The sequence below is a fragment of the Podarcis filfolensis genome (assembly GCF_964270895.1).
Source record: "Podarcis filfolensis genome assembly, chromosome: 4".
Classification (NCBI taxonomy): domain Eukaryota; kingdom Metazoa; phylum Chordata; class Lepidosauria; order Squamata; family Lacertidae; genus Podarcis; species Podarcis filfolensis.
The window spans coordinates 87,519,126-87,531,323 of record NC_139607.1 but is presented as its reverse complement, the minus strand read 5'-3'; the positions used below and the strand labels follow the sequence as shown (position 1 = coordinate 87,531,323).

At 47.2% G+C, this 12,198-nt stretch overlaps 1 protein-coding gene across 7 annotated transcripts in view; it reads left to right on the top strand.

The window, feature by feature from the left end:
- The window catches only part of AMOTL1 (angiomotin like 1), a 78,453-nt gene that overhangs the window by 52,644 nt on the left and 13,611 nt on the right, over positions 1-12,198 (top strand). For all 7 annotated transcript variants that reach the window (XM_083609646.1, XM_083609645.1, XM_083609649.1 and 4 more), the window contains 2 exons: positions 4,678-4,823; positions 6,565-6,714. In XM_083609646.1, coding sequence (XP_083465772.1) covers positions 4,678-4,823; positions 6,565-6,714 — 296 coding nt within the window. The remainder of the gene's footprint in view (positions 1-4,677; positions 4,824-6,564; positions 6,715-12,198) is intronic.

Below are 12,198 nucleotides of genomic sequence, written 5' to 3'. Positions count from 1 at the left end.
TGGATTTGCCCTAACCCCAGATGTTGCGCCCCCCCTGCACCCCCCACGCTACGCCACTGCGCTCCTCCACATGCAGCTGCTGGGTGACCTTGGACCAGTCACACTTCTCTGAAGTCTCTCAGTCCCACTCACCTCACAGAGTGTTTGTTGTGGGGGAGGAAGGGAAAGGAGAATGTTAGCTGCTTTGAGACTCCTTCGGGTAGTGATAAAGCGGGATATCAAATCCAAACTCCTCTTCTTCTTAACCTTGAGGACAGTCTGTCAAGGGCCATATTCATAGGGTGGGCAGGGCCAGAGCCGGACGTAGTTGGGGCTGTTCCAGAACCAAAAGTGGACTGGGCGCTCCCTTTGTCTGCCTCTCTGCCTCATTCTGCTACCCATTTCCCCATTGTCCCCCCCCCTGCACCCTATATGAAATCATAGAGTTGGAAGGGAACCCAAGGGTCATCTAGTCCAACCCCACTGCAATTCAGGAATCTCAACTAAAGCATCCATGACAGATGAGTAGCCATGGCCGCACTAAGCTCATAGGGACCACCAGCACCAACAGGGTTCTTTGGCCTGTCCCTGCACTGCCAACGCTGCTGTTACTGTAAACGGGGGGAGCCAGGGCGCCCAATGCAAAAATTAAAAGGGCTGAGCAGAGCCCCCAACCCCCTCCCCGATGACCTCAGGTCCACCGGGACTGGGATTGCCCTGGTGGCAATCAAACAGGAGGTCCAGAGAACAGAACACAGTGGAGCCACTCACACACCCCAGCCAAACACTCAGCAGCCTCCACCGCTATGGCCACTGCTGCTGCTGCAGCCATCGAGAGAGAGAGGTAGGAGGGGACCGGGAGAACTAGGGAGGCCATGTAGAAGCACGCAGCCCAGTCCAAACCTGTCACGACCCAACCTCTCTGGTGACTGGTGTGAGGGAAGTGGGCAGGAGCCCAATAGAGAACTCTGCAAAGGGTATCACTCCAGGAGAAGATGGGCACTGTTTGGGCCCTCCCTTGCCAGCAGAGGGGTGCCGCTGGTGGCTAGAAATGGACACAGGATCCAAAACTTTTAATTTCTTTCATATATATATATATATATATATATATATATATATATATATATATACACACACACAGAGAGAGAGAGAGAGAGAGAGAGAGAGAGGGAACATATATATATATTCCTTTAAATATATAAATGTTGTTGTTGTTTAGTCGTGTCCGACTCTTTGTGACCCCATGGACCAGAGCATGCCAGGCACTCCTGTCTTCCACTGCCTCCCGCAGCTTGGTCAAACTCATGCTGGTAGCTTCGAGAACACTATCCAACCATCTCATCCTCTGTCGTCCCCTTCTCCTTGTGCCCTCCATCTTTCCCAACATCAGGGTCTTTTCCAGGGAGTCTTCTCTTCTCATGAGGTGGCCAAAGTATTGGAGCCTCAGCTTCAGGATCTGTCCTTCCAGTGAGCACTCAGGGCTGATTTCCTTAAGAATGGATAGGTTTGATCTTCTTGCAGTCCATGGGACTCTCAAGAGTCTCCTCCAGCACCATAATTCAAAAGCATTGATTCTTTGGTGATCAGCCTTCTTTATGGTCCAGCTCTCACTTCCATACATCACTACTGGGAAAACCATAGCTTTAACTATACGGGCCTTTGTTGGCAGATATATAAATATATTCTTTTAAATAAATAAAGGAATATATATTCCCATATCTATCTATCATCTATCTATCTATCTATCTATCTATCTATCTATCTATCTATCTATCATCTCTATCTATCTATCATCAGTCAGTCTGTATCTGTGACAGTCCTGGGCATCCGGCTTGGGTCTCATAAAGTTCCACCGTTTCTCCTTGTAACACAGCATTCACTGAACAACGCTTCTGTTCACGCATCGCTATAAATATTGGTGCGGACACTTTCACTGCCCTGTCAGTTCACGACCTGTGTGCAGTGATAGTTCCTTGAGACAGGGTCATATAAAACGGCAGGGATGTTTAGCATGCCTACCTCGTCTGGGCCAGACAGCTAGATGCTACAAATAGGAGAGAGAAGTATTTCCAAGAATAGAAAGAAAGGTTGTATACAGGACCTCCTCAAGCAGGTCAAATTTATTTATATACTCTCATCCCTCTAGCCAGAGTTGAGAGTGTATCATGTAAGCCGTGGCCGCTGAGGTGGAAGGGAAGTCTGGTTTGCTAGAGTGGCTGGTAAACGATCACAGATTATGTTGTTGTGTCTTTGAAAGGGGGAGTGAAAACTAAGGAACACCCATGCTTGGGTGAGCATTTAGATCTTGTATCCTAAGGAAACATTGCCATTGGATTTAGCTCATCCGCTTTAGAGTCCAAAACAAAGCTCTAAAGGCAGTGGGGATGGAGGAAGAGACTGCGTGGTCTGCATGCAGAACCTGGGCTGTCAAGGAACAGGCCTCTAAAATCTTAAGGATCTGTGCTGTGTCGCCGTGATCCTGTTGAGGGTTCTTTCACTTCGTCAAGGTCGAGAGGCCTCTGGGTAAATGTCTACTGCTGAATGAGCAGGCGAAAGGCTATCTGGTAACCCACAGCCCATCCCAGGGCATGAGAGCTATTCTGGAATGTTTGGCAGCAGCTGAAGTGATGTGGATTCCTGTGCATTTAAGTGACTCGCAGCAAAGCTCACTTGAATGGCGCATGGCTAAATAAAGCACAGCAACACCCACTGGGAAAGGACGTTGGTACTAGCGAAGCATCTTCAGAATCAACAGCTGGCATAAAAGAGGAGCAGCATACCCCACCGATACATACATTTCTAAGAGCCAGTGGCATCTAATGAATGGTGTGTCAGGACTGAACCAGGAAAGCATCAGTTTGGCAACTTCTCTGTGAATCTCATTGGATCACTTTGGACCCAGCTGTTCTCTCTTAGCCCAGGGATGAGGAACCTTTGACCCTCCAGTTGTTGTTGGACTCTCCTCAGCCCCTAGCCAGCTCCCTTGCCTTAAAGGTAAAGGGACCCTTGACCATTAGGTCCAGTCGTGGCCGGCTCTGGGGTTGCGGCGCTCATCTTGCTTTATTGGCCGAGGGAGCCGGCATATAGCTTCTGGGTCATGTGGCCAGCATGACTAAGCCTCTTCTGGCGAACCAGAACAGCACACAGAAACGCCATTTACCTTCCCACCGGAGCAGTACCTATTGATCTACTTGCACTTTGACGTGCTTTTGAACTGCTAGGTTGGCAGGAGCAGGGACCGAGCAACAGGAGCTCATCCTGTTGCGGGGATTCGAACCGCTGACCTTCTGATCGGCAAGTCCTAGGCTCTGTGGTTTAACCCACAGCGCCACCTGCATCCCACTCCCTTGCCTTAGTGCTCACCTATTTTGCTGGGTAGTTGTGATGATAAAATGGAAGGAGAGACCTGGGCTTTACATGCTGAAGAATCAAGCAAATACACATTTTAAAGTTCTAGCTGCCCAAATAGCTTGGCTTTCCAGCAGCGAAAGAGGCTGCAGTTAAGGTGATTGAAAAGTACATGTAGTTTCACAAGGATATGGGCAAATACAGCAGCTGGGCTTTAATCGGAAGGCCTTCCAAGTCTCACCCGGCTAGCTCTAAAGTAAGAAGCATGAAATGGTGTCTGAAAGAACAAGTGCACAGCAATAGTGGTCCTTAGTTCAAATAGGTTCCATAATGAATGACGGGGAGTAAGACAGCCTGCCAGGGGCATGTCTAGGGGTTGACCAGGTTGGCCCCTACCTAGGACACAAACCCAGGGAGATGCAAAATTGCGGGTCTTCACTCTGGCTCGGAATAGCTAGGAGTTTGCCTGGCCTGTTCCTCCACTTCTGGGGGAGCCTTGGCAAGGGTTTGAGGTCGGTGCACTGATACACTCCTTGCCATGGGGACAAGGGAGCCTTGCTACACCTCTGCAGCCTGCCCAATGAAACTCTGAAAGTCTTTATGTATTCATATCTCGCCTTTCTTTCAAGGAGCTCACGGTAGTAGCAGAAGTGGTTCTTCCCTCCCTCTCACAAGAGCCCTGTGAGGTGGGTTTGACTCAGTGACCCAGTGGCCGAGCAGAGATTTGAATGTGGGTCTCTCTGGTCCTAGTCTGACACCCTAGCCCAGGAGCAGGGAATCCCCAGACCTGGAGGCCGGATGTGGTCTACTTGCCTGGCCCTAAAGACTCTGCAAACGACACCCTGGCCTGAGTCCATGCCCTGCTTCGTGCCTTCCTTGAGTAGTTTCTCCTGGCTGAAACGTGTCCTTGAACTGTGGTAATGCCTCTCGCTTGCCTGGATGGAGAGCTTGGTAGGGAGCTTTGTGTTGGCTTTTGTGTGGCTGGTGTGTAGAATGTGTTACGTCAGTGTTTCCCAAACTTGGGTCTCCAGCTGCTTTTGGACTACAACTCCCAACATCCCTAGCTAGCAAGACCACCAGGGATTATGGGAATTGTCATCTCAAAACAACTGGAGGTCCAAGTGTGATAAACACTGTGTTACATCATTGGTCAACCCACATTGATAATAATAATTATTATTTACATACCCCGCCCATCTGGCTGGAACCTGGCCCTCTAGCTGAGAAGGGTCCTGCAGCCCTGCCATGACCAATGCACCACGTTGCCTCTATTTGAGTTTATTTCTGTTCGGTGTCCCTCCTGGGTCTGTGAGAGCTTCTGATGCAGCTGGCCGTTGCCTCCCTTTCCAGACAAAGAGCATTTGAAAGAGAAAGAGAAGCTGGAAATGGACTTGGCAGCCCTGCGCTTGACCAGCGAGGAGCAGCGAAGGCACATCGAAATCCTGGACCAGGCGCTCAACGGCGCACAAGCCAAAGTCGTCAAGCTAGAAGAGGAGGTAACACCAGACCGTCCTTCAGTTCAGTTCACCACCCTACACTTTTCTTTCTCTCTCTCTCCCTCTCTCTCACAGACATGCCCTATCTGCACTCTACATTTAAATCTCTATGACACCACTTTAAACACTCATGGCTTCACCCTAAGAATTCTGGGAGCTGTAGTTTGTTAAGGGTCCTGAGAGTTGCTAGGAGAGCTTCACAGAGCTATAATCCCCAGAGTTTCCTGTGAAGAGGGATCGATGAAGGCGAACTCACTAAAGTTCCCATGATTTGTTGGGAGAAGGCATGGCTGTTTAAACTGTTTTAAGAGTGTTTTAAATGTATGGTGTGGTTTTGCACAAAGACATTTTACTGTTAGCATTCACATCTGCAGCCTGATCCTAACCGTGTTTTCTAAGCAATGCCGCAGAGCTCAGCGGGGCTTACTTCCAAGTAAGTATATTTAGGGTTGCTGTCTTACAGCAGCTGCTGAATATTTTCCAGCACATGATATGCTTGGTTGCTAGAAACCAAGGAAATATGAAACTCCTCCCTCAACATCCTAATATAGGAGAGTGTGACAAGCCACTGTTATTGACAAATCAGCACAAAATCTGAAATTACTTAGAGGAGCAAAACTCAATGGACATTTTTGCAGGAGAACGCTGGGACCATTAGCTACACAAATAGACCAAATATCAGTCTGAAAGGTTTATGTCAATTTATGGATTATATAACGAGGTACTTTGCATTTAATTTTTGGTATATTATGCAGTCCACTACTATTCTAGGGGGATCAAGTTGAGAGGTTCACTAGAAATAAGGTTAGTGGCATTTGTTAGGGTTAAACAACTTTGTTAGATTAGAGGTAGGGATCTGTAGAGTACTGAGGCCCCCTTCTCTGGCCACTGAACCCCTATCCCCCCCTCCCACAGAATAGTTGTCAATCTTTCCACCATGGTCATGAGGTCTGGCAACTTGGGTTTTTCTAAAATGAAAGCTTAGAGTCTTAGGATCTTGCCTCCTATCATATTGAGCGAGCAGTAAACAACAGAGTCAAACAAACAGCCTCTTTAGTTTGGGACTGAAAGCTTTGACTGGCAGCAGCACGTCAACGCTTGGGATTTGCTTCGAATCATGGAATTGTAGAGTTGGAAGGGGTCCCAAGGATCATTTAGTCCAACCTCCAACCTCCTGCAATGCAGGAGGGATGCGGGTGGCACTGTGGGTTAAACCACAGAGCCTAGGACTTGCCGATCAGAAGGTTGCCGGTTCGAATCCCCGCAGCGGGGTGAGCTCCCATTGCTCGGTCCCTGCTCCTGCCAACATAGCAGTTCAAAGGCACATCAAAGTGCTAGTAGACAAATAGGTACTGCTCCAGCGAAAAGGTAAATGGCATTTTTGTGTGCTGCTCTGGGTCTCCGGAGGTGGCTTAGTCATGCTGGCCACATGACCCGGAAGCTGTACGCCAGCTCCCTTGGCCAATAAAGCGAGATGAGCACCGCAACCCCAGAGTCGGCCACGACTGGACCTAATGGTCAGGGGTCCCTTTACCTTTTACCTGCAATGCAGGAATCTCAGCTAAAGCATTGTGACAGATGGATCACCCTGGTGTTTGAGATCTGGAGTTGACTTGGATGCAGGGACTTAACCTCCATAAAACTTACAATGTTTTCCGCCGTGCGCGAGCTCTGTGCTGTCACCCTCCTCTTCCTCCTAATGTCTCTGTGTTCCCCCTGTGGCAACCCCGTTGCCCTCCAGCTGTGCAAGAAGCAAGCTCACGTCGAGAAAGTGGAGAAGCTTCAGCAGGCCTTGACCCAGCTGCAGGCGGCCTACGAGAAACGGGAGCAGATGGAGCGCCGCCTGCGCACCAGGCTGGAGAGAGAGCTGGAATCCCTGAGGATGCAGCAGGTGAGACAGAACGTGGGGTGTTGCGTCTCCCGAAAGCGCCTCTCGGTTCAACCCTATGGCAACCTGCCATCAAGATCAGCTGCGGTGGCCGGTGTGTTGGTGCTGCCCCCCTCCAACACGATGGTCGCTGCACCTTATGGGGTTGGGAGCAGTCGGTTTGGGGGCTCTGTGGACACGCTGGCAGAGCCAGTCTGGCATTCCTGAAGGTGCCTGCAGAAATATACCTGTCCAAAGCTCCGCCACACCACACCTGTGATGTGTCAAAGCCCACAGTTCAAGCTGAGGTCTCTTCCATAAATGTAGCACGCAGGTACCACACCACTGCTGGGCTGCTGGTTTGTTAGGGTTTTTTTTTTGCAGGATAGTATCATTACAGGTGTTACCCTTTGGATTTGATCCCATACAGTTAGATCCAGACCAGCCACGCAGTCCTCTGCCGACCTACTCAGAAGGAAATCCCGTTGAATTCAGCGAGTTTCCCTGTTCATGGGTATAGGGGTTGTAGCCAAAATCAGTTGGCTGTAGTTCCCGTTGGTTTAGTAGGAGCCAAGTTCAGCTGGCAGCCCATTGCCTGGGGAGTGTGGATCTGAAGGAAGACACAATTCAGCTTTCGTCACTAGCCGCAGAGAACCCTGGGAACCATAGTTTGCTAAGGGTGCTGGGAATTGTAGTTATGTGAGGTGTAAGCTATAGTTCCCATGATTCTTTGGGGGGCATGCTTCAAATATGTTTTAAATGTGTGCTTTGCAGGCAGCTCAAGGACCACTGGGAGACTACATCTCCTGCCTCCCAGAAATGACATTACAGCAAGGGAGAGACCAGTCTGACCTAATATTTTGGCTAATAATAATAATAATAATAATAATAATAATAATAATAATAATATTCATTCATTCATTTATACCCCGCCCATCAGGCTAGATTTCCCTAGCCACCCTGTTGCTCCAATACTTGCTTTCCTCTTCCCTCCCTGTTCCTTTTTCCTCTTGTATCATGCCTAGTAAGTTGTGAGTCAGTAGGCAGGGGCTGCCCTACTTTTTACAATCTCTGCAATGCCTAGAATATATTTTTGGGTCCTTTGCTCATGTTTAATATTAATAATCCAACTCCTAGGGAGCGCTGTGGACTTGAAAATGCTACTACAGTCAGATCAGTAGCATACGATCTTGAGATCTAGTACCATGCAGGCAAAAGAATTTCTGTATCTACAATTTTCACATCGTTCATTGGTTGAGGAGAAAAGGCTTTTGAACGTAAATTACAAATCTAAAACAACAACCAGCAATGTCATTGTGTTGTTAGCCATAGGCCTGTGAAGCAAGCATGACATCTTGAACTTGCATAAAAATCCAGCAAGTTAAAATCTACTGTGAGCCAGTCCTTGCACAGGGACATCTGGAAAAGTCGTTTGGCTCAAGTTCCTTTTGAAATGTGGGAAGTCGCTTTCTGGTATATTAAAAATCTGGTGGATTCTTGTGGTTTGCACAGTCTTGCAAATCTTAGAAGCTAGGTTTTATTCACATATTCCTGCAAATATGGAGCTTTGCAGGATCGAGCAGTTGCAGTTTTCTGAGATCTCATTTTTTTAAAAGTCCACATTAAGAGTCCCCAGGGCACTCTCTCAGTTAAAAGCCGAAACTGGAAAACTCCCACTTGAGATGAGAGTCCACCTGTGTTTATTCAATCATTGGCTTATACTAATCCATTTGCCAGAGGACAAGCTCACAAGACTCGTTTAGTGGGAGCAAATTCAACTAAATTCTACCAATTTAATGACTTGGCTGCGGGAAACAACTCCTTTGATTCAATTACATGGCTTTTCTGCGAACAACTTGATGGGGACCTCGTCGTAGCTGCCAAATTGGAATTTAGAGGATGCCTTCTGGATATTTTCATGCACAGATGAACTAGTGTAAAAACAGCACCCTGGCACGTCCTGGTAAATTTCAAGCCAGTTTGGAAAATTAATACGTTGGGTTTTGTTGACGTTTGGTCTAAGGAGAGCTTTCAACTTCACTGAGAACCCCCAACAAATGCCCTCAATTATTCTGGGTGGATGGCGTGAAGCCACGCGGGAATATCATTTCCTCTGCAAGATTGGGTGGGGGATAATTTCCAGGGCACTTATCCCCCCTTTTAAAAATTCATTTTGTGATAAAGGCATTGACCCAGCTCAAGTTAGTCATCACTAAAGACCCACTGAGAGCTATAGGACGTGGAGTGAGGCGTGGCGGAACTTTTCCCATCGATTTCTGTGGGACTTTGGAATGACTGACGGTAGCTGGATCAGAGCCTGTGGCCCAAACTGGCCTGGCTGAAGACGGGAGGAGGAGCTTGCCTTGTTTTGTAAAATGCCATTAAATGTGCTGAGTGCAGGGAAGAGACTGCATCTGATCTTCTGATTATGGGATACCTATTAACTCAAGGGAGACAAATTCTGAAACACTCTTCTATTTATGGGCTGTCAGGTCCCAGACAAGCCTTGCCCCATAAGCCATAAATACTTTCCCATGTGTCCCACCCGCCTCCTGGCTTTTTAGATTATATGTAACATACTTTCTCTTCCTGGTGTAGTATAGCTGGGACACTGACCTACATGCAGTGAAAGATACCCATGCTTGCCAGTTGAAATATGCCTTGTGTGAGCAGCTGGAATCCTGTTTCTTAATTATGTTTTGACCTAGGGAGCAGGTGACCAGTTTATCCAGTGTCCATCCTGATTTGCCTGCTCAATGAGCATTCACCCTGATTTGTTTGCAGGCAGTTGGATGTCATTGCATAAAAGCAAGCACTGCCCCACTCTGCCCAGTCCATTTCCCCATCACTTTCCTTCCCACAAGCAGTTTGATCTTTTAGGGAAGTGGGTCTGTGGTGCAAGAATCCCTCCCAGTCAACTACAGTCATACCTCATGTTACGTCTGCTTCATGTTACGTGCTTTTAGGTTACATCCTACGGTGACCCGGAAGTACCGGAAAGGGTTACTTCCGGGTTTCGCCGCCCATACATGAGTAGATGCACAAAATGACATCATGCGCAGAAGTGGCAAATCGCAACCCGTGCGTGTGCAGACGCGCCGCTGCGGGTTGTGCTCTTTTCATGTTGTGAATGGGCCTCCGGAACGGATCCCGTTCGCAACCAGGGGTACCACTGTACCTGTATAATTCACAACCCAAAATTGCCAGTTTATGATTGAATCCCACCCGAAAATAGCCGCAGTCTGGAATCGCCCTTATTGTGATGGCCAAATCAATTGCACAGAAAGGCATTTCTTTGATCTGGTTTGTCTGTCGATTTTAAAGAATTTTAGTTGGCTTAACGTGCGTATCACCAAAAATTCAGCCTGCAGCCAAGCCCTAAGTACATGCAGCTGAAACAGCATATTATTTCTCCACTTAGCTGTTTCTCTGCTTCCCTTCCTGCTCCTCTGTTATCGCTATGTAAGATTTCAGATTGTAAGTTCCTCAGGGCAGGGGTCCGTCCTCTTGGTTTTTTTTGTAAAGTGGCATGCACGCTAAAATCAAGTTCCATATAGATGCCACTTTCAAATATTGAAGGAAATGGGAACTAACTTAACATTTTAATATGTACTACTCTTTGTTAGAACAGGGTGGGGGGATTACTGGGCCAGGGGAGCACAAAGAAAGTTCATTTACAGGAGAATGAGTCATGTGAAATGTCCTTTCTTTCAAGTAACCACAGTGGTTCAGCAACTGGGGTGGAATGAGGAAGAAAACTACTGTACTTGTCTACAGCGGAAGGCTTGCTCTCCCTGACCCCAATTCTGACCACCCATATCAGAAGGAAAGTCTGGAAATCATTTAAAACCTTTTTGTTATCACTTCCTGTTGTCCACGGGACGGAATTCCTTTGGTCCACTTTTTGCAGCAGACTGACCTGACTCGATGTTCCCAAACTTGCTTCCCGGGTTGGAATTCAGCTATCGGATTATACAGTTCTCAGCTTTTGCCGTGTAGTTTTGATCCCCAAAAGTATGCACAAAAACCCACATTTTGCACAAAAATGCATTCAACGTGCATGGGGGCGGGGAATAAAAGCAGCGAAGCAACAGAAAATGCATATTTTACAGTGAAAGCGAGTACAGAATGCGTAAAATTTACATGCACCAAATGTTTTGGTGCATTCTTTTGGAATGTCCACAAACCAGGACAAATCAGACGTAGGACCCGAGTGTCGGCAAATAAAAGACACAGAACAGGGTTAAAGGTAAAGGCACCCCTGACCATTAGGTCCAATCGTGGCCGACTCTGGGGTTGCAGCGCTCATCTCGCTTTATTGGCCAAGGGAGCCGGCATACAGCTTCCGGGTCATGTGGCCAGCATGACTAAGCTGCTTCTGGCGAACCAGAGCAGCGCACGGAAATGCCGTTTACCTTCCCGCCGGAGCGGTACCTATTTATCTACTTGCACTTTGACGTGCTTTCAAACTGCTAGGTTGGCAGGAGCAAGGACCGAGCAACGGGAGCTCACCCCGTCATGGGGATTCAAACCGCCAACCTTCTGATCAGCAAGTCCTAGGCTCTGTGGTTTAACCCACAGTGCCACTTGCGTCCCTTACAGAACAGGGTTACACTGATCCAAATCATGACACATTGCTTTCAAGTGCACATCACAGAAGTCCAGCAGCTACTTTTCTTCTTTATAGTATCAGTGCAGTTCCACTTGTGGAGATTCTTCAGTCCCCAAGTCTTCGGTTTCCTCATATCTTCCTCAATCCTGGGACACACACACACACCTTTTCCTGATCAGCGACTGAACTGTCAAAACCAGGGCATATAACGTTAGTGAGGACAACGACAACCTAAATGATCAATGACTGCCTTCCTCTTTTAGTAGTGGTGGGAAGCGACACAGCATGGGAATATTCCACTAAGCACCACCCACTGATGTGGATGGGAAATGGCAGAATTCTTATAAGAAACATGTGGACACTCTCATGCCAATGGCACACACGAATCAGCCAACATCTGAACCAACTTGCTTGCAATATTAAGCGCCCTTTCTGGGAGCACTGCAATGCACACTGGAAAACAACCATCTTTTTTGGTTTTCACACTTCTCCAGGTTTTGGAAAACAGTTCTCTCCTCAAATAAAATATCACCACGTGTAAAGAAATGAATTTTAGGATAAAATGCATCTAGAGGTGCGTACAGTACACTGAGATAAAATATGTATTTTGAGATGCATTTTGTTATAAAATGCAAATTTAAGTATGTGTTTTTGTTTAGATTTCTTTATTTTTTTAAAAAGTAATCACAGATTAATGCAAAAAAGTGACAGAACCAATCTATCAATGAACACATTTGAAAATGGCACATGCCATAAACAGACGGATTTGTCCATCCTACACACACACACACACACACACACACCCCTACACACCTGTAAACTGAGCTTTTAGATGCTATATATAGAAAGGCAGGAGAAATATTGAAATGTATAATAAACAATAGACAGGTTAGTCT